This window comes from Chrysemys picta, chromosome 11 (genome assembly GCF_011386835.1).
Source record: "Chrysemys picta bellii isolate R12L10 chromosome 11, ASM1138683v2, whole genome shotgun sequence".
Taxonomy (NCBI): domain Eukaryota; kingdom Metazoa; phylum Chordata; order Testudines; family Emydidae; genus Chrysemys; species Chrysemys picta.
In genome coordinates this window covers 51436308-51464199 of record NC_088801.1, presented here as the reverse complement: position 1 = coordinate 51464199, position 27892 = coordinate 51436308, and the positions used below count along the sequence as shown (strand labels likewise).

The following is a 27892-nucleotide window of genomic DNA, read 5'->3' as shown; positions in this document are numbered from 1 at the left end:
CCTGGGCAGCGGGCCCAGCGCAGGGAGATGCTCCCAGCCAAGAGGCCTTGCAGGCCAGACTTGAAGGGGGTTCATAACCCCGACGGGACGGGGGTGATGGGGGGAGACGATGCTGGGAAGAAGGGTCTAGCCACCTAGAGCCTGAAGGTGTATGGCCACCACCAGAGCAAGTGTAGGAGCAGGATTTTATAATGTCCCATGAGAATTACTGTAGGATTTGATTTCATCCTGTCAGCCACCCTTTCTGAATAGCAGAAAGGAATGACAGACCAGAACAATCCTTATGAGTGATTATGGTCACCCTTTTGTTTTAGGATAAGTTATAATGTCTACTATGGTTTCCTATATGCATTACAGATTAGGCACTCTAGTTAAATATATATTTCTTTGTTTTAAGGTTTTAGTAAGTAAGAGACAGGATCTTGTATTGTATCTATGTTAAGGAGATTAGAGGAATGTTGAGGGCCTGAAGCCCCAATGGGAATTGTTTTAGTTATAAGATTTAGCAAGGCTTGATTTACAATGTATTCTGCTGAATATAAAATGCTGTCTGTATACCTTTAAAGGTTTCTGTAAGAGATTGTTTGTGTGAATGAGGAATGTGTGCATCAGGAAAAGATAAGGTGTGAAAGCCATCACAAATGTCCAGATGGTCAAGAAAAAGTGAGAAACTTGGAAAGACCAGGAGACAATCAGAAAACCTCCATTGTATCCGATGCTAAACATGTTAGCAGCATTGACGACCTTAGAGGTGAGACAGGCACCCCCGAAGGCGAGACAACAAATAGGAGATAACGATTGGAAGCCCGACAATAACCATCAAATGATAACACCACTTAAGGACTAATGATTACAGGATGACTGCAAAATGCATCGACTCAAATGGGAATTTACAAGTATAAAGCTGGGGTGTTTTGCCATGGAACTCTGGGTTCAGTCCTGCAAAGCCTCGGAGCATCGGATCGCGACCGACAAGAGCCCAGCTCCTCACTCGTGCTCAATCTAACTGGCCATTACATTGACTCGAGCTACAACAGACTGGTAACTATAAACATCAACTGGCAGGAGACAGAGAGAGAGAGAGAGAGAGAGAGAGAGAATGTGTCTAAAAAGCATATGCTAACTGTTGTATTTTCAATAAATGCAGTATTTTTGCCTTCTCCTATAAAAGATCCCGTGTGCTTTGTATAGCATAACACAAGTGTCTGACCTGCGTCATCCCTGACCTGGCACATGTGAGGAACAGGCTGTGAACTTCCCTTACATTCCAGAGACAGCTGTTTGTGATGTCCCCATGCCACAGAGCAGGGTTACATTTCCCTTTAATCTTTCCCATTTTCCCCTTATTTTTTTAAATTGATTGCTGTTTAATAAATTGTATTTGCTTGAACTATATGCAATGATCAGTGGGTCAGGGAAGCATCCAGAGCGGAGCGAGAACCCCAGAGTGGGGACAATCTAGCCCTGTCATAAAAGACCACGACAAGATAGGGGATCAAGCCCCTCAGGAATCCTGGGCCCACCCTTTTTGGGGTTATGAGGACTCTGCCGCATAGAAGTGTGGAAGGGGAGTCCTCAAGGTCAGGCAGGCCTCTGGGTAAAGGGAGTGGGAGCGAGGACTCAGATCCTTACACCAGCCAATTCCACCAGGGTAGTGTAAAAGCCAGGAAATTCCCAACAATAGCAGGACCATTCCCCCACTTATATTTGTGCTGCAGTAAGCTGAGCCACTCTATGATTCTTTTCCAGTGAAATGTGGGAGAACCCCTCTGTCCTTCTGAGCACAGGAGGGAACTGGGGGAACACACTGGAGGACTATCAAAGCTTGAGTGATTTAATCCAAGTGCTGACTGCAAAGTGGGTGGGTTACCAGCCTGAATGAAAGCAGAAACTGGGCTCTAACCCCCAGCTAGGCCGGCTAGCCTGGGCTGAGTTGCAAGCACCACTAAACTCAGGTGAGAGGTTTTTGTGTGTGAACAGGAGGAGTTTAGGGGCAACATCCTAAAGAGCAAACATACCCTAAAGGGCAAAGGGCCAAAACCTGAACTCCAGGAAGGAGATGTCTTGACACAGTGAAGGACTCACCTAACATTTGTCTATGGCAGTGATTCTCAACCCGCAACCCAATCAACACACAGCTGCAGCCCATGTGACACCCTCAGGGCCACACAGGTAGTGTGTATATATATTGTGTGTGGATGAGCCCCACATAACACACAGAGAGCTGCATCTGTGGCCCATAATGGTAAATAGGTTGAGAACCGCTCAGTGGCGCCGGAACATTTTTAATAGTGGGGGTGCTGAAAGCCAGCCCCCTTAGTCCACCCTCTCCCCCCACCCCCCCCCGCTGAAGCTGGGAGCCCGGGCGTGTGGGGCGGCAGCTGGGACCCCGGGCCAGCAACTGAAACCCCCTAGTTCCTGCGCCTATGGAACCGCTGGTCTATGGGGTATATTTTCAAAGGTCCAGATGGTGTTGGACACTCCTCATTTTGCCTTTCAAAATCTCCCTCCTCTGTCCATTTCAACTCCTCAGATACGGACACAGGAACTATATAAGATGAGAGCAGGAGCATGGGACTCACACAGCCTCACAGGCTTCACAGAACAATTATAAACTCTGACATTAACATTCAACAGCAACAAAAAGACTGAAAATTATTTTAATAATGGAAGCGCCAAACATTTTAAAATGCTCTGCCAGTGTTGGATAAATTTGTCAGACTATACAAATGTTTTCAGGACCAGTAAACATTTGTAGTCAGTGGTCGTGGGTCACAAAGAAATAATTGACCTTTGCAGTGTCAGACTCCATTGGCTGAAGCTGTCAGACCAAGCTGTCACTGTAGTTCAATTAGCTCAGTACTGCAAACACAGGACGCTCTACCGAGGGGTGGAAATAGAATGCTAATATGCTGCCTCGTCTTGCAGACCCAGCTATGTCATTCCTCAGAGCTATGTTTTTAAATAGATGGACTTAACCATCCCTCTCTTTTATGGCTTTCTTTTGACATTCCTGGAATATTTCTTAAAGGATATATTCTCCACTCTGTGAATGGAGGAATTTGGGCAAACTATATAACCGTCTAACATCTGTTAGCAAGAGTGAATATAGAGGTTTGCTATAACCTGTGATGGGAATGTGGAATTATAGCTGAGGAACACTGAGTGTTGATGTTCAGCAGTAGTTAGTAATTTACATTGATTTATTTTCCTGTATATAAAAGCATGTTTCTTAGTAAATCTACACAGCACCCATGAGGACCTGAGTCAGTATTGACTGAATTTGGCAAAGATTTCCATTGACTTCAATGACAGTTAGATTGAGCCCTGATGGAGTCATCCTGTTGACTTAAGCCAGTAAGGACTACTTACATAAGGAAAGGTAGCAGGATTCGGCAACATTACAAACAAGTATCTGGATCATGGCCCATGTCTGAAAATCCTCACCCTCCTTGAGAGTACAGATCCCTCCATTCTTTCAGACATAGAACTGAGGATTAGCAATGCCAGGAAAGCTATGTACTTATAGCCAAAGAAATGCTCTAAAAAGAGAGAATGTGGTTACAATTTATTCCATTTGCAGTATTTTTAAGGAAAACTCTAAGATAATATAAAAGATATTCTCAGCACTGTTCCTGAAATGGGTATGGGTTTGATCCAAAGCACATTGAAATCAGTGGCACACTGACTTCAATGGGCTTTGGGTCAGGACCTAAATCACTACAAAATTTAGTATCTGAAATATAATAAACAAAAAACAACAACCCAAGAGGAAGCCCGTTTTGTCAATGAGTATGCGGCGTAAGACTGAGAAGCTCCCACTTAAAACCAATGGAAATCAGCGCATTTCAAAGTAGCTGTAAAGTTCTTACATATATAAATGTTCGATTAATTTTAGCAGTGCTTGAACAAATTGTGACATTAACCATTTTTATTTATAAAAATGTCAAAGTTGTTTTAAGCACTAGACATTTTCATTGCTATGAATTGGGAACTGAATACTCTCAGTCCTGCTCACATCAAGGGCTGGACATCCTGCTGAGAAATACAATGCCGTATTATTATAATTGTAGTGTTAGCCTTCACTGATGGTGGACTTATTAATCAGAATTGTAGGGAAGGGCAATACTGCATTTTGGTTGATTGCTGGAGATGTGCCCATCTTAACTTATAGAGATTTAAATTATCCTATTATTTTCCCAGCTATATCACTAAGTAAAATATTGTAGAAAGAACATTAACTGTGTTGAACATCTTTAAATTACCCAGTAGCCTATAAATAGCTACATATGCTTCACTGTTTAAAAATCCTCAATACATTGTAACCAAATACAGATATTAAAATAGTGATAGGTATTGAAAAAACTATTATTGCTCTGGCAGTATGTGCCTGCCTAGAACACCCCACTGTGCTAAAAGATGTGGCTCCTGCTGGGAAAGGGCTCAGTGGTGTCTGCTGCCTCATCTAGCTAGAATAGAAGTTGGAGAAAAATTTGAACATAAACCATAAGTCATTTAGTGCAATATGAACAACACTTGCTCTGGAAAGAAATATTGGGCATTATATACACGATATGCACTTTTTATACTTTGCCTTTGCCTTTTTATACTTTGCCTTTTATTTTTCAAGAGAGCTGAGAGACACCTAGTGGACAGGATTTTTAGTTAAACAGCTTAATTTCCCTTACAGGATCCACCTTATCTGACAGTGCTTCCACATTGTAAGATTGTGCTTTGAAGGCAAAACTTCTCAATAGATACAATATAGTCTATTTTTTCATATAGTGGCTTCAATACTCTGAGTCACCAAAGCCTTTACTACATCAGTAAAACAGGAAAGAAAGGTTCAAGGAGAGATTTATGCCATTATGGCCTGCTCCAAAAAATACTGTCATTAAAGGAAAGACTCCTATTTCAGTCAGGCCCTGAGTATATTCCACAGAAAACTTAGATAACTATATCACTAGTTTGAGTAACTCCTATGGGACTTGATCTGATTATATACATAAGGGATTCAGCAAACTGACAATATCAAGAAGGCTGAGGAGTTTAATGCATATTGTGTTTGTCTTCATTAAAAAACTTAATGGTGATCAGATCCTCAACACAATATTAACAACAAGGGGGAAGGAGAGCAAGTCAAAACAGGGAAAGAACAGGTTAAAGAATATTGAGAGAAGTTAGATGTATTCAAATCAGCAGGGTCCAATGAAATTCATCCTAGGGTACTTAGGGAACTAGCTGAAGGAATTTTGGAACTGTTGGCAATTAACTTTGAGAACTCATGGAGGATGGATGAGGTCCCAGAGGACTAGAGAAGGGCAAACATAGTACCTATATTTAAAAGAGGGGAACAAAGAGAACCTGGGGAATTATAGACCAGTCATCCTAATTTTGATACCCTGAAAGATACTGGAATAAATGATTAAACTATCAATTTGTAAGGACCTAGAGGATAATAGGGTTTTAAAGAATAGCCAGCATGGATTTATCCAGAATAAATCATGCCAGCCAACCAACCTAGTTTTCTTCTTTTACAGGGTTACTGGCCTAGTAAGTTGGGGGGAGGGGGGAGCAGCAGATTTGATATTTTGATTTTAGTAAGGCTTTTGACTGTCCCACATGATATTCTTATAAACAAACCAGGGCAATGTGGTCTAGATGAAATGACTACGAAGTGGGGGCGCAACTGGTTGAAGGATCGTAGTTGTACTTCAAAGAGTGGTTGTCAATGGTTCACTGTTAAATTGAAGGGGACTTATGTAGTAGGGTTCCACAGGGTCAGTCCTGTGTCCGGTTCTGTTCAGTATTTTTATTAATGACTTGGATATTGTAGTGGAGAGTATGCTTATACAATTTGCAGATGACACCAACATGGGAAGAATTGCAAGCACTTTAGAGGACAGGCTTTAAATTCAAAAGAACCTTGACAAATTGGTCTGAAATTGACAAGATGAAATTGAATACAGACAAGTGCAAAGTACTTCACTTAGGGAGGAAAAATTAAATGCACAACTACAAACTGGGGGGAAATGGTTAGGTAGTAGTACTGCTGAAGAGGATTTGGCTGTGAGAGTGAATAACAAATTAAATATGAGTCAATAATGTAATGCAGCTGTGAAAAATCACATCCCAGAATGATTTTGGATCCACAGAAGTGTCGTATGTAAGATATGGGAGATAATTATCCTGGTCTACTCATCACTGGTAAGACTTCAGCTGGACTACTGTGTCCAGTTCTGGGTGTCAGACTTTAGGAAAGATGGGGACAAATTGGAGAGAGTCTAGAGGAGAGCAACAAAATTGATAAAAGGTTTAGAAAACCTGACTTATGAAGAAAGATTTTTAAAAATTGAGCATGTTTAGTCTTGAGAAAAGACTGTGGGGGGGCACATTAACACAGTTTTCAAATATGTTAAGGGCTGTTATAAAGAGAGAAGACTGTGTACAATTGTTATCCATGTCCACTAGAGGTAGGACAAGAAGTAATGGGCTTAATCTGCAGCAAAGAAGATTAAAGTTAAATATTAGAAAAAAAATTCTAAAATCATCATCACTGGAGGTTTAAAGAACAAGTTGGACAAATGTCTGCCAGGGATAGTCTAGGTCAGTGGTTTTCAACCTGTGGTCCATGGGCCCCTGAGGGTCCACAGACTATGTCTAAGATGTCCAAAGGGGTCTGCACCTCCATTCAAAATTTTTTAGGGGTCGGCAAATGAAAAAAGGTTGAAAAGCACTGGTCTAGGTTTACTTGGTCCTGCCTCCGCGAAGGGGGCTTGATGACTTCCTGAGGTTCCTTCCAGCCCTACATTTTTATAATTCTATGAAACATAGCTTATCCCTTGATGTATGCTCTCATACCTCATGTTCAAAGAGTGTTCTACACAGCACACAAAACTTGCATAGTTCCCAGTGTTAATCTGGAGGGCATTCAAGACATTGAAAGAAATAAGGAAAAAATGGCTGTCAGGAACTGGAAGAGAGTTTCTTATTAATATAGCAACATAAATGAAAAAAGCAAACCCTAATTAGGTAAAGAGGAGAAGGGTATGAAGTCAGAGGATATGAGTGTAAGGGCTGCTGCTTATTACACAAATCATAGTCCTCTCACTGTTTCCTTGTGTGAAAGTGAAATGAATTATATTAAAGAAATAGAATGAATTAAAGAATGCTGTATGTACCTTTAAGTAGAAATGAGAAATGCTGCAAGCCAGGGGGCAGGAAAGCAGACATTAACTGCTTAACTTGCCACTTAAGGGCAATTGGTGAAGCATTTGCCTTAGATCGATAAGAGTTAATAAGGAAGCAGGATATGCATATTGTGCCCTATACAAATTTTACAATTTTGCTCTCTCTGTCCCTTTAGTTCGCACCCTTTTATCTGTATAAATAAGACTGTTTGAATCTTGCATGGGGGCTCACATTATCTGAATGTATTAGCAGAGCGCTGTGCTAATAAAACAGAGTGGTCTGACAAACTATGAGTCCTGAGTCTAACTTTGACACTTGTGCTTCCTGTCTATCTGTTGCATCTAACTGTTGTCTTTTGCTGTATACTTTGATTGTACTCTTCAGGGCAGGGCTCTTCCGTTATGTGTGTATTCAGTAGTTAGCCACAAAGGGTCTTGATTCCTGTTTGGGGCCAATACAATGTAACACAAGTATTAAAAAATAAGAATAAGAGTATATCACATGCTTAGTATGAAAATGAATTAATCATTTAAAAATAAACTCATTGGACAGGAGAAAGTAATTTTTATTAAGGAAAATATTACTATACTGCTACAAATTTACTGTAGATGTCTTTTGTACAAATTGGAAGTATGTGAATATAATAAATACACAGATGTGCAGAATGTACTATAAACATAGGCCCAGATTTTCAAACATGTCAGAAATGAAAGTGCATGCCTACTTTATGCACAGAAATCAGGTAACTGTGCATGTAAATTTTGCATGTGCAGATACTCCTCTAATCATTTGACAATGTGGTCCATAATGCACTTACTATGTTTCCAAGAGCAAAACAAAGACATTGATACCAAGAAGCAGGGCTGCCGAGAGTGGGTTCGGGCACCGGTGAAAAAAAATTTTCGGGCCCCCCAGCAAGGGCAGACCGGCTAAACAGGGTCGACGAGAGGGGGGGAAAACCAGGCCCTGGGCTCCCTTCTGGATCGCCGGGCCCTGGTAATTTGTACCGGCTTTCCCCCCCCTCTCGTCGGCCCTGCCAATAAGAGAAAAACCCTGGCAGAGAACTGAAAAACAGTCAGATGATGAATAAGCAGGTTTCTGCTGTTTACATCCTCATGGGTGAATAACAGAGGAATCAAAAGCAATGTCAGATGCAGCTCAGGGGAGTGAAAATTATTATTCCCTACTGACAAGGCAATCAGATAACCCTGAAATGCCACTACCCTTGATGTGACTATTCTGTGGAGAAGCGGGCTTTTAATTTGGCACCTTTACAAGCATTAAATTCATTTGGTAAAGGGAAAGTAAAGCAATGTGTAAAAACAAATACTAACTACAAAGGATATATGCCTTTCATATTTACATATGCACTTTTACATATCACTGGGTGAACACTAAGACAGGAGCTACTGTTTATTTGTAAAAGCATTAAGGCCCTGAACCTGCAACTAGCTTCATGAAGGCAGACTCTGACTTCAGTGGGACTCCATGTGGGTACAAGGCTCTGCCCACAAAGAATTCATTGCAGGATAAGGGTCTAAGATGACATTTTCTATTATTTGTGGTTTAGGAGTGAAATTCACTGTAGCACTGGGTCTATTACTGGGACTTAAATCATACATAAACTTTGTGCTGGCTCTTTCCACAGGGAGGAATGTTACCCTTTGAGAAATTCTGTTTTAATTATACATTGAAACAGTATCTATACATATGTGTGATAGTCCCTCCCCCATTTTTGTTGACACCAGGGACTTTTAGAGCCAAAAGGCACGAGTCTCTACAGATTGAATTAAAAAGTGAGGCTCCGCAGCTGAAGACCGTAACAGACTCACTTCCTGTGGCCATTGCAAACAGAGGGAGACACAACACACACTGACCAGTAGGTTTCATGTGGAATCTGCCTTGTTTTACACTGGACAATAGATATTGTTTATTAAAAATAGTAACAATAATAAACCTACTATTTTATATACTCAGATATGAGATCAGTTACTCTGCACAGAAATGTGAAGACCCTGAAATAACTGTATTTGTTTAAATGGTTTTATATTGCAAAACATATTTAGAGGTGAATTTGGATGTTTGAATATTTGTTTTATTGTTTGTGTTTTTGTTAATGGGAAATGTACTTTAAGACCAGAGTGGGCACTTGATTGTAGTGTTTTTAGAAGACTCCAAGTGCATGACAGCCCCATCTATATTTCCAGAGTGTGAAAGACCCTGCCTTTGTAAGTTCCAAAAGGTCTAAACTTGGCTTAATACATTTGTTTGGTGCATCTCTTTAGTACATTATTTTTTGTTTTTGTCTGTACCATTCAGGATATGTTTGATAGCTGTTCATATCTCAAGACTGGCATGTGAGGGTTGAGCATGACTGATGAGTAAGGGAAGGAAACCATTGTGCCAGGCCCTTGGCCCCTTCAACTCCCATTAACTTCAGGGGCTGGTGAGGGAACTAGTCACCTTGCAGGAGACACTCAGCACCTCTTGGTTTTGTAAAGCAAGATTTGTTGTGTGTAGATATTCCAAGATATTTTGGAACCAACTCCTCCTCCATTTCCCCCTGCTAAACAGACAAGGAAAAAGAGTCACAGCTAATGGGTCTGATATTGCTTCCACTACAAATCAATGGAAGTTTTATGAATTGGGTCTTTAGATCAAGAACTATGTGATTAGAATGCAGTGAAATCTGTATGAGACCACGCATGTTAGGCAACCTGTGGTCTTAAAAGGTTGCCTCAAAGCATCCTCATGTGTACTATGGGCTCTTCAGCTTTCCCTTTATTAATAGGCCACCTCTACTGAGCAACTGGTTTGGGGGCAAGTTTCACTACAGTTGTGTATCATACAGAGATCTGGTTTTGCCTTAGAAGCTACATAGGCAATTGTTCATCAAACTAAATTTAATTCATTCTTTAAAACAAATGAAATAAGAAAAAGTCCTCTACCATTTACAGTAGGTTGATTGATCATTTATGGTAACACATTGATCAAACAGAGGTTTTTAAATCAGAAGACTTAAAGCTTCCCAAATGTTTCTCAGATCTGTAAGCTGCAACCCCACCTTTACTGGCCCATTTTTCTGTTTCAGTGGCCCCTTAAACTTTTACATTATATAGTAAATGTGGCACATCATGCATTATTGCTTGTCTTCTCATTAAACATTCTTTCAAGTCTACTATTCCCTCCTCCTAAGGATCTCAACACTGCATGCGGGGCATAGCAGTTCCACTTGAACGTGGAATCTTCTGAAATGAGATAAATATCAACAAAACCTTGTACAACCCAAAGGCTTTTGTAACCAATTGCATGTTGAGACCATGGGTGAAATCCTTTTCCCAGGGAAAACGCCAGTTGACTTCAGTGGGGCCAGCATTTCACCCTATGGTGATGGGACCAATCTTGGGTCTCTTCCTCAAGAATTTAGGCAAACAGTTCTTTTTGAGCCACACATTAGTACAGCTCTATAAAATGGGTGATAGGAAGCACCAATGGAATATGGAAAAGCATCATTTTACCTCTCTGCCCCAGAAGCCTGTGTATATCTCTTCTACATTGTACCAAGTACTCCTGAGCCAAGAAGAGAGAGATTCAAGGTTACTCTCACACCCAAGCCTCCAGGCTCCAATACACAGCATTACTGCCAAGCTAATGGGTCTAAGGCCTTGACATCCACTGCCATCCTAACAACACAGAGAGAAGTATTATCTTTGTATATGTTTTGTTTAATAAGCTCCATTTGACTTTAAGAGAACAGTGCCACTAGTGAGGAGCAAAATTATTAACCTCTATGGAATTTACATGGGGCCAAATCCTGCTGAATTCACTCAGTGCCTGGTTCTGGTATCACTTATTCTTCTGCAGGAATAACTCAGCTGAAATCAAGTGAGATAATCCAGTGTAAAACTGATGGAAGATCAGAATCAGACCATCAGTTTTCTCACACTAACTTCCTATTGACTGCAATAGGATTTTTTGCTAGTGTGAGGACTGAATAAGCATTGAGCACAACATGTTTACTTCATAAATATAAATGCGTATTTTGTGTTTTAGGCTATACTTGACTGAATTTTGTGTGTTATGAACTGTAAATGCAAGATGAATAAAAACTAACTCAAAATATTTCTCTTTTTCACCTGTCTCTCCTTGGATCTTGTGCTGCAAATGGTTGATTGATGACTAACATCAAAGGCATCCCAGTTTGTATGTCATATGCTCATTTAAAATAGTTACACATGGAAGCCCAGATGGGAAAACTCCTTGATTTGGCTGGACATCTGCAGAACCTTTTATTTACTGGGAAGTGGAATCTAAAAATGGAATAATTTTATAACAATTAAAGACACAATTAGAACCATGATTAAGTATATACACAATGGGCCTGCGTCAGCAGTGAATACACTGACTTCTGGCCCCAGGGACGGAAAGTCCAGCTGGAAGAATGCTGCAGTGGCACAAGGTGGCCTCTTGCAACCACTGCCCTACTGTTGGCATGGAGACAGCCAGTGGATACTCAAAAAGGAGTGGCACTGGCCAATGATGGGGCATGGCTAGAGCAGGGGTTCTCACAATTTTTTTGGCAGCCTCTGACAATTTTTTCCCTAAAATACATAATTAACTTTAGGAAAACTCAACAGTAAAAATAATGTACAGTTATATTTTGGTGCCTCTGGCCCCCACTGCCTCCCCGGGCCCCACTGCTTCTCCCCCATTGTCTCAGGCTCCCTTCCATGGCCTCAGACCTCAGGCTCACCCCTCTTCTTGCCTCTGGACCACAGCGCCCGGTAAGGCTGACCCTGCAGAAGCCCAGAGCCAGAGCTCCATGGCTGGAGCCAGAGGTGGGCTGAAGCCCCGAGCCCACAGGCAGAGCGCTGCTACTGTCAGGGGGCTGAAACCCAAAACCCTGAAGTTGGGGGGAAGGGGACTGAAGCCCACCTCAGCAGGCCCACAGCTGAAGCCCACTGCCAGAGTCCTGTGGCTGCAGCTGGGTAAGGGGCGACTATAGCCTGTCGCTGGATCCTCTGGTTGAACTGGGTGGGGAGGCTGAAGCCTGCCCCTGAGCGCTGCAGGGAGGGGCCACTGCTTTGCCCCTCCCCCATTTCTGCACAAGAGGCTGTTGTGGCTGCAGGAAAATCCACTGGTGCCCGCATGTGGCCACGGTGGCCACATTTGAGAAACGCTGGGCTAGAGTATCCAGGATATGTGCTGTTTGGGGAATCCTCTGCTGCTGAAAACTTCTATGGAGTCCCAGATAGAAACTAAAGCTATCCTTCCCTGGTTGAGTCCCCTGGGTGAGTGGTGGTGTCACCACTGCCTACTCTCACAGGGGGTGAATTCCCCCTGAGGCACAGTGGCTCCCAGTGGCATAACAGTATAGGTTCAATTATACCTGTAGAAACAAAAGGGGCTCAAGGGTAATAAAAACCTTCTATCAATTAAATAGGAAAAAGACTGGCGTGTCCAGTGCATACCAATTATTTCCACAGGAAAAGGTTGATTGTGGTCATGGTGATACAGTATACTAGCGAGGGTATAAATTCCTCAGTTATCCTACCTATATTATCCACCCAGATACCCAGAATATCTTGTGGAATGTTTATCTCCTTTACTGCATCCAGTGGGTCTGTAAATGCAACATCCTAATGAACTACTTCAGCTAGTAATTTTGATGCCAAAATGTTACCAGCAAGAACTTTACTAAGAAACTATGCAGTTTCATCTCGTTGAGCAAATGGTAACTTTGATCTTTTCTTCAAAAAACTAACATAAAAGGATTCAGAGTGGCAGCCGTGTTAGTCTGTATCCGCAAAAAGAACAGAAGTACTTGTGGCACCTTAGAGACTAACAAATTTATTAGAGCATAAGCTTTCGCGGGCTACAGCCCACTTCTTCGGATGCATAGAATGGAACATATATTGAGGAGATATATATACACACATACAGAGAGCATGAACAGGTGGGAGTTGTCTTACCAACTCTGAGAGGCCAATTATGTAAGCTAAAAAAACTTTTGAAGTGATAATCAAGATAGCCCAGTACAGACAATTTGATAAGAAGTGTGAGAATACTTACAAGGGGAGAGAAATTCAATGTCCATAAAAGGAGACTGTTTACAGAATTTCTGTCACCAGAGGAAGACTTATAAAATAATGTTTGTGGTGATTAATACAGGGAGGTTAGACAAGGCTCCCAAGTTTCTCAGAAATCGTTTTTTAACAATGCTAGATTCTTCTTTCTGCTTCTTTACTTTCAATACTAATTAGATTTCCCTCCCCTGTCCACTTGACAAACCCAATTTCACTGACAGTTGGATATGCAAGGTATGGAAGATCATGTCCCCGATTAACATGCATATCATGGAGACGCTCAGTAAGAAAGTGGTCTAAATCCTAGAATCCTTAACTCAGGCAAAATGCCCGCTGAAATCACTTACAAAAATTAAATAAAAGATTGAGTTATTTGGTTTAAACAATAGGTTACTGTGCATGCAAGTGCATATTTCTTACAAGATAGTACTTTTCATTAGTCCACAATGACATATTTACACAATTTAACATCTGTTGTCATAGGATAAATACATACAGTTTTATTCAATATTGAAAAGAAATTCGACAACACTGAAGTGAAAGAAAAATAATGACCAATATTTGCAAATTGGAAAGTCTAAAGTTAGGCACCAAATACTTAAAAGTGTTGCTTGATTTTCAAGTAGCTCTCCCTGAAGTAATTCAGTGCTTCTAAGAACTCAGCACTTTTGAAAGTCAGACTAATTTCTTACATGCCTAAATATGGAGGTTGGAGCTTAACTTTAGACTCCTACTTTTGAAAATCTTGGTCCCAGCCATTTTTTACAGTGATTTCCATAGGAATTCACTGGACTCTGTGACTTTAATCAGAGGTTCAGGTGTTCAGCACCTTTGAAAGTCAGGCCAATTAGGTGCCCAAACATGGATTTAGGTGCTTACGTATAGGCACTCAAATTTTTCAATTTTTCATTTTTTGGCCATGGCCTCCCCTTACGCCAGGGCTGAAATTGCCCCATTATACATGACAGTATGCGGTGGTGTTAGGACCCTCTAATTCCTCAACACAGAAAAGTGAGTCAGATAGTGTAAGTCAGTGCTTTAACAGTTAGCTCTGAGTTTATTTGCTTTTATTTTGCAGTGAGCATCTTAACCTTAACATAATCTATATTTTGTGCGTGTTAATATTTTAGAATCTGGGCAACGCTAGTAGTTGAATTCAGTTTTCATTTTAGTTATCCACATAGTATTAAAATAATAGGCAAGTCATTGATGCGTTGATGAAACACATTCTCATGACAACATGCCTAGACTTACCCCATCCTCTGTATTAGGAAATACTGTCTTGAGCTTACACCATTATAGCCAATGGGAGCATTGCTATTAACTTCAATCAGCATAGGATCAGGCCTTAATACACCATGTTATTCTTCAAGTTTTAAAGAAACATCCCAGATAAAGATGTATGGACAGATTACGATGCTTACAAAACCTTTGACGATGGATAGAAACATTAATATTTAATGATTCTCATTAAAGATTTCTATACACTGGTATAGACTATTGTATGCCAGTCATAACAAGAGTTGATAATGTGAACGTCTATGTATAATTGACATAAATACTATACTATACATTTACCATACTGTTTTTGTCTCTACTCACATTTTCAGCTGGAAATTAAATTCACTAACAATAGATGAGAAACCTGAGATATTTGCTTTTTAGTGCTATCAGTGCAATCTAAGATCAACTATTCATGTGTGCAGCATTTCTGAAGCAATTTTCTATCACTGACATTCCTGTTTCCTAAAATATACCATGTTCACAAGGTATTTGAAATGGGACTTAACATATTGTAGTATTTACAGTGGAAAGCTTTAAAACATCTGTTTGTTTCAGAGTGTCAAGATGAGGATCAAAATAACACAGGAATAAAGTTACAAGAAGTAGATAATAATAACCCCATACTTACCCAGCTCATTAGTAAATTCATTGGATTCCTCCCCAGCAATGTTTTTTTCCAAACCTGGAAACTAAATTGAGTGTGAAGAAAAACAACATATGTTTAGTTTTGAACAAAATTTTAATTTAGCTTTGAAGGGCCCAATTTTGCAAAGTGCTAAATTTCCTCTACCTCCATTGAAGCCGGTGGGAATTGAGAACACAGAGAACCCTAGAAGATCAGGTCCAAAACTAATAATGTAGTACTGTACTCTGCAGAAATTCAGAGATTCATGGCTTATACTGTACTTGCTTCTCAGGTCTCCCAAGACATAGTCCCATGGAACCAAACTGTTTCAGGAAGCAAAGTAACCTCTTTTTTTCCTCCCACAGAACTTTCTTCTCCAGACTTTGCCAACAAAGCATAAACTTGGCTGGTGATTAGTCATATCAGAGAATTAGTCTCTTGTCCTAGGAATGATAACAGTTTAAAATCCAGAGTCCACTGAAATCAATGGAAGTCTTGTCATTGACTTCAATGGGATTTGAATCAGGCTGATAGTCATACACACCTGTCAACTATTCAGAGAGAAGATGTAGGTGATATACAACATCTAAGAGCAGTACCCAGAGAGGGTGTTCCCTCCATTTTTCCTCTCTCTTCTGGTTTTGTCTGTTTACCAGACCATCCAGTTCCATTCATCCTCCTGATGGTCACTGCAGTGGAACGGAGGTCCAGGAGATAAGAGCAATGCTGAATAGTCTAAGCCAGCAGTTCTCAACCTTTCTGGGCTCAGGATCCATTTGAAAATGTTTATGGCCTGTCATGGCCCAGTAAATAGTCTGGGGTTTGAAGCCCTGGGGTTGTTTTGGTCTGAACGTGAACCTGCCCCCCTCCTCCCCCAGAGGAATTGGGTACTGCCTAGCACACGTAGTGCTGGGCAGGCACAATGGCAACTCCTGCAACTCCTGTGCTATGGGGCTGGCTGGGGTTGGCTCTCAGGTCTGGCTGGGCATTGCAACCTCTAGGACTGTAGCACCACTCCGGTTTGGCCCTGCCCTCCTGACTGGACAAATTTGTGAGAGTGGAGTTGTGGCCTGGCTCATAGGATTGCAGTGTTACTCACTCAAGTCTGGTCTACTCGGACTCCCATCACCATGACGGCTGGGCCAAACCGAGTGGCACTGGGACTCCACAGGGTGCATTGCCTGGAGCAGGCAGGCGAGCCCAACCAGCCCTGTGAGACAGGAGCTGCCATACGACCCTTTGAAACATTCTGGTGATCTAATAGTGTTATGTACATGTTTGTTTTGTAATTATTTATATACTGGGGTTGGTAAAAATATTTCCCCAGTGTAGCACAGTATAATGTAAAGGTCTACATCATGTGGGTTTTACACCTTCTCTAGAACCCAACATCCTACCACATCTAAAGAAAGTATGTTAAAAGTGGAGCACTTAAAAGTTAGGAAATGCCAGAATTAAGGTTCCTTGGACTTCTGATCCAGTCTCAGTGTCCTCATTTTCTCTGGCTCCTTGTCCCAGTCTCTTTGTCCAGATAGTCCCCATCCAAGTCTACACTCCTCTGCCAGACTTGAGTCCCAGTCTCCACCTCCCAGGCAACTCCCAGCCCTCCACCACAATGCCTAGGTCTGGCACTTATCCCCTCTGCATTTTAATCGGATGGCTTCCTCCTCCACACTTCCTGTGTACCACTGTGGGGTGGGAATAGAGAGAGAAAGGGAGGATGTCACTGAGAACACAGGTGAGACAGGCTCCCTGTTCTCAGTTCTAGCGCCTGACCTTACCCCACCTTGGAGCAGTCATTATAGGAAAAAAGACAGGTTCATCCCTGTAGCCTGTGCTGGCGTATGCTCCATTGCTCTGTGGAGATAGCGTATGTGCATTTCTGCCACACATAGGAGTTTTGAGGGGATGGAGCATATTCAAAATGTCTGCTCAGCACAAGGAGCTGTGGCACTCAAGCATGTTCAGTGAGGATGGAATCTTTGGAGATTTTAGCTGCTAAAATGTCGAGCAAATCTTTACTGAGCATGTACAAACTGTGACTTTTCAGAGGCTTGTAAATTTGACCAAATCTGGTTAATTGCCAAATTTATCCAAACTTCCCTGCCATATCCAGCAGGACCCCCTGAGTAAGGACGTCCTTACTATTTTCCCACCCATTCAAGAATAGAAGAGTCACCAAAGAAGATATTTTGATTATGAGACATGGGATAATCCCATAACAGACCCCCAAAAACAATTCAAAGTTGAATTCTTTAACCAGGTGCTAGATTGTGCAATACAGTCAGTTGAAGAATGTTTCATGCAGCTCAAGGAACACAGCAGTATATTTGGGATGTTGCATGATATTCCAAAACTCCTCACTATACCTGAAGAAGACCTACACCAGCAATGCAGGGCACTAGAGACAGTGTTGACATATGATGACATGCGCGATATTGATGTGAGTGATTTAGGTGATGAACTGAAAACCCTTTTCAAGATACATTTCAGCTAGGGTTACCATATTTTAAAATAACAAAAAGGGGACACTCCAAAGGGCCCCACCCCCAACTCCGCCCCTTCTCCGCCCCTTCCTGGCCCCAGCCCCACCCAACTCCGCCCCTTTCCCAAAGTCCACGCACCAACTCTGCCCCCTCTCCTGAACGCTCCGCCCCCCTGCTCCTCCCCCTCCCCCTCCCCTGCTTCCCACGAATCAAATGTTCGTGGGAAGCCTGAAACAGGCAGGCAGCAGGTAAGCTGGGGCTGCGGGGGGGGGGGGGAAGGGAACGCGAGGAGGTGCGGCCCAGTCCAGCTCCGGCCCGGGCCCTGAGGCGCCGGCCCACCCCGGCCCCGGCAGCTCCAGCTCGGCTCGGGCCCTGGGGCACCGGCCCTGGTTCCGGCCGAGCACACTGGCCCCGGCCGAGCGGCTCCGGCCCGGGCCCTGGGGCACTGGCCCTGGTTCCGGCCGAGCGGCTCTGGTCCGCCCCATCCCCAGGGCACCGGCCCCAGCCGAGCGGCTCCGACCCCGGAGCACCGGCCGAGCGGCTCCGGCCCCGGCGACTCCAGCTCGGATTGGGCCCCGGGCACCGGCCAGTCCGGCACCGGCCCCAGCACCGGCCCCGGGTGAGCGGCGCCGGCCGGCGGCCGAGCTCCGCCGGCCCCAGCGGCTCCGGCTCCGACCCCAGCGGCTCCAGCCCAGATCCAAGCCCCACAACCCCTCCCTATTTTCCCGGACATGTCTGGCTTTTGGGAATTTCCCCCCGGATGGGGATTTGAGGACCAAAAAGCCGGGAAAATGTCCGGGAAAATCCGGACGTATGGTAACCCCATTTCAGCAGGATCAACTCCAAAGGCTGTTCTGGAATATATGTGCACAAATAAGATGACCACCCTCTTTCCAAATGCTTTTGTTGCTCTGCTCATACTTCTAACACTTCCTGTAACAGTTGCCAGTGGAGAACGCAGCTTCTCCAAGCTGAAGTTAATAAAAACATATCTACGCTCCACAATGACACAGGAGAGGCTGGTCGGCCTTGCAACCACCTCAATAGAGCATGAACTGGCCCAGACTGTGGACCTTCAGGAAGCAGTTAAAATCTTTGCAAACAAGAAGGCATGGAAAGCACCACTTTGATGAATCAAACAGATAAAAATGCCAGTGTTTACTTTGCAGACAAGAAGTTATATTTGCTGTTCAGGCGTTTGAAAAGTAAGTGTTACTTAAAATTTTTGAACAAGGCATTTTAAGTTGTTAGTTCTCCTTTATTGGGGTAGGTAGCAGAGCAGTACTATGAGAGGAGGAGAACAGGAAGAAGGCAGAATTTAGATCTTTCAAAGTTTTGGCCCAAGCGAGGGGGTATGGGGGTGTCATTTGAGCTCCCCGCCTCAAGTGCCAAAATGTTGTGGGCTGGCCCTGATTCCCAGAGCCAATCCAATCCTTCATTTTATATGAAGAAAAGTTCAGAATGACAGTAGTTGGCAAGAGAAGGCTATATTTTAAGATTAATTTTAGCTTGAAAATTCTGTATGTGAAGATTGCCATGAACAGTACCTTTAAAATTAATTAATCCAGTGGTAAATCCAGTGGTAAATGTGGTATGGAATTACAAGTAAGATCTTTAATGCTGCAGAAAAAAAACTGACAAAGGCAATGTTTGCAATATTCTAAAGGAAATCAGTCAACTTACATGTGTTTAACATTAGGAATATTTCTCTTCCTCAGTGTGGGCCTGTAACTCCAGCAGATTATAATTATGAGTTACATGTGAATCAATGGATAGTTATAAGAGGCATATATTTAAAATATTAAACACTAAAGTCATTCAAAAAATTTTTTTTAAGTCTAAAGGCAATTAGTTTCTTTTCAGCTCGTTTCTACTTTCTTTGTTTAACTTTTGCTAATGGAATCCCATCCATTGATCCTTCTGCCGCTTTATATGCGAACGTGTTAATTAGATTTCTACATCATCTCCTTTGTTTCTGGGCTAGTCAGTGGAAGGAATTATTCACAGATAAGCATTATTAGGATTCTGTTCCAAATCTCTCCATCTTCCCATTCCTCCTTTAAGATGATACATGTTAATATAGGCAAACAGTAGTAAAGTAGGGTCAGATAGTGCTCCTATTGAAATTAATGAATATGATTCTCCACTGCCTTTAAGACCTGTGCAAAGTTGATATAAAATACTATTGTGGGTGTAAATCACTGCAATTTGATAGCATTTAAAATCTACTGTCTACTAATTTTTCCACCTTTGTATATTACTACACAAAGTACAAGGCAATGGTGAATAAAGCTTAACAAGATTTTTAATCATTAGATTTTGTATGCTTTCTTATACCATTGGCCAATAGCACAGGAGCTATTACAACGTCTTGATGCCACCTAAATATTCCTCCAGCATTGAGGAATCTTCCAATACCGGCCTACACTGGCTTTAAGGCATTTTTGTGCTGAGCAAGCAGCACTAAGACATTGGAGAATTGGGCTCTACATATTTGCAACAATTTTACTTTCAGCAATGAATGAATGAATCAATAAGTAAATAAATTTGTCTCAATTAAATAATGTCCAAGCAAGTTGACCCAAACCTGTAGTGGTTATTAAAACTAACAATGAAGAGCCAAGTGTGTTCAGATTATGCTGAAAACAGTACACGTAAATAGCTTACAACTACACATTACTATGGGCAGAGACACAAACATCAGTCTTCCTTTTTGCTGGCCAAGCCAAAAAAATCCAAGAGACTAAAAAAACTTGTCTACATAGCTTTCATGTCATTTTATTATTATATAGTATTTGTATTAATGTAGAGCTTGGGAGCTCTAGTAATGGACCAGGACTCCACTGTTCTACAAACAGTAAACAAAAGACAGTCCCTGCCCCAAAGAGTTTACAATCCAAGACTAAAACAAGAGACAACAGATAGATTCAGACAGACTGATGTGGAAGTATTAAAAAACAATGAGACTGTATTAGTCAGCATGACAGACAATGGTCTCAGGACACTAGCAGCCTAGCCATTGTCAAGTTATTTGTCAGCATCATGGAAAATAAGAATTTTAAGGAGGGTTTTGAAGGAGGATTTAACTATATTGGTTTAGAAAACGATATAGTTTAAGCAGCACAACGCCTTAGTCTGGATGCAGCTATGCCGTGTAAAAGTTCCTTATCGGTATAGTTTATTTCTATAAATATGCAGAAATAAACTATACTAATAAAGTAACCTTTATTCCAGTATAATCACGTCCACACTAGGGGTTCTGCTTTAACTATATATCAGTTTCTAGATAGCATTCTTTTTTGTATCACTTTTTTAAGAACAAAAACTATACTAAGTGATAAAAATAATGTAATCTTTTAAAGGTATTTCTTCAGAGTAAAATAGTGCCTTACATTTTTCACAGTTCTGTACAAACTTTAATCTAAGATTTAAAAAATTGATTTCTATTTAACTGCTCAATGTTAAGCTAAACATTTGCTGAATTTAGCAGGATTAACTATTTACTGTACTTATGCTGTTCTATACACTCTAATACTTTATAAAGTCTTGAGGACCCAGAAGGTGCAAAGGACCTAATCCAACGCTCATTAAAGTCAACTCTCTTTGACTTCAGTGGTTTTGGATCAGGCCCTAACTGAGCTCACATAGAATCCAACATCTGGGATATTTTAAAAGATCTAGTCCAGTCCACCTCAAACTATTTCTCCTTTGACTTTGAAGTGCTATCTGTGAAGTGGTGAAGGTCTTGTGATATTACTTCACAGTATGAATCTGGTTGTTAGTTTTACAAATTCTACTTACACATACCAATACTGCATAAACATTTCCATCCTAGGGAAAACAACAACAAGAAAATCTTGGGCAACATTCTATGTAAAGCTGACGAACTGGATTTCCCCCTCTCGTATGCCAGTGTAAATCAGGAGTAACTCTTCTGAAGCCAGTGAAGTTACATAGGTGTAAAGTGGGCATAAGTGAAGGAGAATCTCAGGACTGATATTTTGTAATATAAATAACCAACCCACAATATATCAAAAACAAGCAACCTTCTCCCCTTCCATGCGCAGAATACACATGGAGATCACCCTGAATCTCCCACAGTGACAGCAGAACACAAGGTAAGGTGACATAAAGGGATACATTTTGTCTCACCATGAATTTCCAAAATAAACTCAGTATTTTTCTATCTAGATTCCTGAAGGCCCCTTTTAAGGGTAAGCTTCTCTATGGGACAGTCTATTGAAGTGGTACAGTGGCGGAGCTGTGGCACTGTATCGCGTCTGGTAAAGAGGCTCTACGCTCTCCCGTCGGCATAATAAAACCACCTCCGTGAGAAGCAGTAGCTATGTCAGTGGGAGAAGCTCTCCTGTCCACACCGGTGCTTAGGTCCTTGCTCAGGGGAGTGGCTTATTCACACTTCTGAACGACATACGTTATACCAGCATAAGTGGCCATGTGTACAAGCCCTAAGTGATAGCTGCTGTGCTGCCAAAATGCCCTCACTAGAGCTATCAGGGGAAAAGCAATATAATCATGTCATTCATATAGAGCTACTCACTTGCCTGAGGACACACAAAATAACAAGAGAACATGATGTTCCCTTCAGGAATACCAAAAATAAGCATCATTAGTGACTAAGAAAGTTCATTCCCCTCAAGCAGCTATTTTCACCCACACTTGAGCTCTTTCTTGCTGTGGTTAAAGAGCAGAGAAGGTGAGAAGTGTTGCTACTGGTGCTCTTCCTCCAGTGGGTGGTTTAGATGGTCAGCCAGTTGTAGCATTTCTCACTGCTAAAGTTGAGTGGGAGGCTGGGACGAGGGGAGTGGAATCCTCCTAGCAAGGGAAGACATCAGGGCAAAAACTGCCCACCTCACACATACATGCACTCATACACACAAAGCTATTGCTATAGACTGCACACACATCTGCCCAACCTGTTCTCCTAGGGCCTGAACCTTCACGGTGCTGAACATTCAACTCCCACTGAAACCAACTTCAGGAGCTGCTCAGCACTTTGCAGGATCCAGCCTCTGGCTAGATCTCTTGAGAAAGGTCATTTGCCTGCTGCTCAAGAAGGAAGATGTGCTATGGAAGGTACTGCTTATCCTAATATATAGGGGAGAGACAGATAGTGGAGAAGGTGATAAGGGAGATGCTACTACCCCTACCCCCTACGGTGATGTGGGAGAAAGTTTGATGAGTTTGACATCTAACCCAGGGAATAATGGAGAGATTGGTACAATGGGGGGTATTGCTGCCCGTAACACCAGGGGGGTGGGAAGGAGCATGTGCAGTGATGGCTGTTACTGGCTGAGATCCTTGCTGCTGGGCCTCCATCCCAGCAGAATCATAATAGCAGCTGCAGCTGCTGCAGAGTGCAGCCGCCCCCTCATTTCCCCATGCTTCCTTTGAGGCCCTACAATGGAAACAGCTTCACTAAAAACAGTTTCACAATGCCTTTGCTTCCATCCTTCCCTGCTAACAGGATGCAGATTACATTTGGAGAAACACACTTACTTCTTTCTCACACATTCTTGCTGCGGGACAGAAGTCACTGCTCCCTCATTGCTGCAGGCCAGACCCCAAAACAGAATAAAGCAACTATGACTTTAAAATTTAAGTGAATTTAACATTTGTGAAAGGTGTTAGACTAAAAGCTCTGGAGACTGCAGTTCCCCGGCTACAGGATTACTAAAGTACAGGCAAAGGATTCCCCCTACCGTACTAGTCTCTCAACTCTTCCCTGGGCGAGGGTCACTTTTAGGGAATGTAATGGTAGTTCAGTTTCCACAGTCCACTTAGGACCTGCTAAGTGGGAGATTTGCTATGGACTTCAGTGGAGCAGAATTGGGCCTCTCTGTTGAGGGTAACAAGTAGGGTTGCCAGGTGTCCTGTTTTCGACCGGAATGCCCAGTTGTAAAGGGATCTGGTGGCTCCGGTCAGCACCGCTAGTAATATACAGGTGTAGGTTATATATAGGTGATATACAGGTGTATGTTATTAATCATTAGTATATAGGTGACAGGCCAGGAATCCAGCTGCTGCTGGAGCCCTCCTGCTAAATCCCAGGAGTTACATTTAGCTGCTAGAACTGTATTCTTCTCTGCAGAAAAACATTCACTCATGAGTCCTCCCACAACTGCATTATATTTTCTCCCAAACTTTGAGAACCCTGACCAGACTCTCAGAACCCTCATCTCAGTGGGATAAATACAACTTGCCCTTCCTTCTGGTTGCCATGGCTCTCCCCCTCACCAAATATCCACCCACTTTAAATACCTTACTGGGCTACTAGGGATATTCTTCCTCCTCAGCAGTCCTTTTTCTCAGTTGCTAAGACTCTCCCACACCCCTTCCACTGGACTGACAGGATCACCTGGCCCATAAATTCAGAGGTGAAAGGGTTACAGTACAACTTATTTCTTCTTGTACAACTCCATCCTCCCCATTGAATTTTTTCCTGTTTCTGCTTGTAGGAGTCAGTGGATCTGGCTCTGTAAGGTGTTTTCTCTCTGACATTCCTCTCTGCAAAGTGTTTTTGGAGGAAGACTACTGGAACAATGACATGTGTTTAGAGATGGGCTGACGCCAGTGTTGGTATAACACATTTTTTTGAGAAAATGTAAGAACAACCTCACAAAGACCAGCTTCTTCTGTCACTGTGCCCTCACAGAAGGCTTTCCCTGCACACACACACCCGTCCCCTTGACAGTGTTGCTGTTTTCACCTTCCTATGTAAACAAGAAAAAGATTTAAAAATTTTATTAAAGTGAATGTTTAAAATTAAATATACACAAGTTAAGAGGGAAGGTACTGTACATCTTGGGTCAGGCTTGGGTTATGAGGGATTACAGGTATCGGTTGCAAGAGTGAAGAGATACATACAGATCACATAACTGGCATAGACCCAGATTGGGGTGCAAGAGTTTTTCAAGTGTCAGCGGATAAGTGGGCTCGGGTACGCCACCCATGGAATGTATAAGGAGTCCAAGTCAGCATCGGTGTAGCGGATAAGTACATGGGTGGGGTGCGTCACTTGGTCCATCAGGGAAGGAAGTGGGTTATTTCCCTGGTCGGCAGTCTCAGTTACTCAGTGTGGTATTGGCGGTGTCCTGTGATGTGTTCCGTATAAATGTCTCTGGACCACCTGATGGTGTCGGACACCATGAGCTGTCTCATGAGCCGGGCGTAGCGTCGACCGACTCCGCACGCTCTCAGAACCGTCTCGTTGTGGGGATCCCACGAGCCCAGGGCTCCCACGATCAGGGCATGTATCTGGACCTCGTATTCCTGGGCTCTCAGGGTCTCGGCCAGCGGGGTGTACTTCGACTCTTTCCGTGCTCGGGCCTTGTGGAAGGCCGGTGACCTGTTTTCAAAAGGCACCGTGACATCTACCAGGAGAACCTTCTTCTTTTCTGCGTCCGTTACGACGATGTCGGGTCGCAGTCGGCTGTCTGTCCTGGGGATGGCGGAGTCGAGGATGATCTTCCCCAGGGACGGCAGGATGGCTTTCACCAGCCAGTTCTGGATGGCATTGTGGCGGTGCCGCCAGGCTCCGGAGTGCTGCTTGCATCCACACAGGACGTGCGGCAGGTTTCGTTTGCATAGCTGCACTTCCTGCAGCGCTTGTCCCAGTTGCCATGGGGGATGGCTCCGTTGAGAGGAACGCAGTTGAATCGGGCCCTGTGGACGAACCACCAGTTGGCGAACCTGGTGAAGCTGCCCCCGGAGAGGAAGTGGTTACTGGCGTCCCACTTGCTGGACACCTCGAACACCTTGCCCTGGTCCGGCTTCCACTTGAGGTTCTTGGCATAATGGCAGCGGATGGCGTCTTTCCAGCATAGCTCTGGCGGTCGGGGTGATGATGGTGTGGTCCGGGGTCTTTACGAGTGGCACCAGTATTCCCGGCTCCCGGTGCTCATCGCACCACTTCCAGCAGCAGCCGATCCTCTTACCCAGGCGTCTCGAAGCGTTGCGGGCGCGGGACCAGAGAAAGGACAGGTCTCCCCCCTCTCTCCCGAACTCAGCCTCCAGGGAGCCGCTGAGGTAAGTGGCGACGTCCTGCTTGGAGGGAGCCCGACCACGCCTCGTACGGCCTCCTGCGCGATGCTTCTCACCGTCGGGTCCAGGCACGTCAGGAGGCGGAAGGCATGGGTCATCATACTACATACTTTCTGCTCCAAGTCCCAGCACTTCAGACATGGAATGCAATGGAAACCATGGCTAAGAAAATGCCTTGTGGAACCTCACTGCTTACATAGCCTACCATCCACTCTGGTTCAAGGTGCAAAATTCAGATGTGGAGCTATCAGCAGAGCATAGGATTGGGAGATGGGAGACCAGGGGCCCAAAGTCCCATCATTTACACTAGTATTCATCTCAAGTAACTGTACTGAAGCCAATCGGGTCACACTGGTCTAAAAATCAGTATAAGTTAGAAAAGAATCAGACCCTGGGCTTCTATTCCTGGATCTAACATAGACATCCTGTTTGACCTTGCATTGAACACAATCCTCCCCTTTGCTTTAATAATGGGCTTCCAAGAGCTCCCAAAAGTCCCCTCCAGCACATTTCTATAATTTTGAGCTAGTCTCTGAGTCTATATTTCCTCAGCTGTACAATGGAATAACAAATAGCATTTACCTATCTCAAAGAGATATTGTAAGGCTAAATACACATCTGTAAACTGTAGAGACTCTCAGATGGAAGGTGCCATATCACTGCAAAATATGACCTGGATATCAAACTCCTCATAATTCAGGTATGTTTCAATTTGAGCTTTATGTTCAGTCCATTTACAGAGAAGTCATTTTTAAAGCCTGGATGGAGACCTGGGTTCAGATCTTTAACACCTCCACACTTTGGGGGCATCCAGTTATGGTGTTTTGGTTTGGGCCTATTTCTAATTGTACTGTATTGAGAGACAGAATATTGATGTCTTATACACTCAAAATAGACTAACAGGCTGCATTTTTAATAATAATATAATTTATGGCCAAATCTAGACCCTGATATCTTGCAAATGATTCCATGTGGGTAGTCCCCTGGGTGCCTGCAAAGTGAAAATGGGGCTCCATATTGGTGCAGTGGTCTGTCTTTGCATAGCAAGTTGCAGGAGTGCGGCCCTAGTGTAACAGCCTGTATTACAGAAATTTATTTCCTCCTCTTTTATGTCAAGTTTTAGTCTGGATCAATTTTTTACAATTGAATTTAAAACATTTGGAGAAAGAAACTGCAACAGAAATGCTATTACAGATGGTGCCACTACAAGTAGGGGCGGACATTTTCAGAAACAAAAAGCAAGTCTGCCATCTGGAGTCCATTCTATATGCATCCGAAGGAGTGGGCTGTAGTCCACGAAAGCTTATGCTCTAATAAATTTGTTAGTCCCTAAGGTGCCACAAGTACTCCTGTTCTTTTTGTGGAGTCTTTTAGTGTTTCTGAGATGGATTTTTATACTGGAAAACAAATCTTACTGTAAGGTTTTAAAATGAAATTGGATCAAGACAACAAGTTTAGCAACATGCCACACCAAGAAATGCTGATGATATGTCCCCACTTCATGAACTGCAGTTTCACCTATCCCACAATCTCTCTCACACACTTTTAAACTCTAATACTAATATTCTCACTCAAAGTGTTAACATAACGTTGGTGTATATCCTTCACACTTATATGCTAGAGAACAGCACTGAGAAGACCTCAGAGAGATTACTAAACTATTTTTACTATATTATTGTAACAAATACATGGACACGTAGGACTTCACAGCTCTTTTTACACAGGACTGTCTGGCTACTTGGAACTTCATAGTAGCAGTGGGATAAAACAGAGGATTTTCCTCCACTGGAAGCACAGGCCCATATTATTTGAGTTAAAGTAGAATCTTTGTTAACTGTTGGCAGGGTAGGGCCTGTGAACCCAGTTATAAAGTTCTGATTCCATCCTATAGAGAGCAAAGGTATAAATCACCCCCAAAGATTTTCTTAAACTTTAATTTCATTTTCTATTTTAAGACGAGTAGTGGCACTCCAGGGATAAACCCAGTCCTGCAGTAATCTCCATATGGGCAACCAATGAGAATCTGCAGGACAGCAGGGATCCACCTACATGAACCTCATTGCAGGATCATCACCCAAGTTCCTAATCTCACCAAAGATATAACCATGTTTGAAAATCATTCTAAAACTATGTTCAAATAGACTCCCATCCCCAAACCT

General features: G+C 42.8%; 1 protein-coding gene and 1 long non-coding RNA gene across 2 annotated transcripts in view; both read right to left on the bottom strand.

Annotated features, from left to right (window-relative positions):
- Nucleotides 1-2369: 2369 nt before the first annotated feature.
- INPP1 (inositol polyphosphate-1-phosphatase) lies at nucleotides 2370-23204 on the bottom strand. The gene is given in 7 exon segments (XM_065560408.1): nucleotides 2370-10376; nucleotides 10378-10552; nucleotides 11328-11409; nucleotides 11412-11501; nucleotides 15190-15250; nucleotides 21480-21503; nucleotides 23190-23204. Coding segments are annotated over 7 exon segments (642 nt in total). The 3' UTR covers nucleotides 2370-10181.
- Nucleotides 23205-24420: 1216 nt separating this feature from the next.
- LOC135974143 (uncharacterized) overlaps nucleotides 24421-27892 on the bottom strand; it is a 35155-nt gene continuing 31683 nt past the window's right edge. Inside the window, exon 3 of the long non-coding RNA XR_010591342.1 lies at nucleotides 24421-25864. This is a non-coding gene — a long non-coding RNA (uncharacterized LOC135974143). The remainder of the gene's footprint in view (nucleotides 25865-27892) is intronic.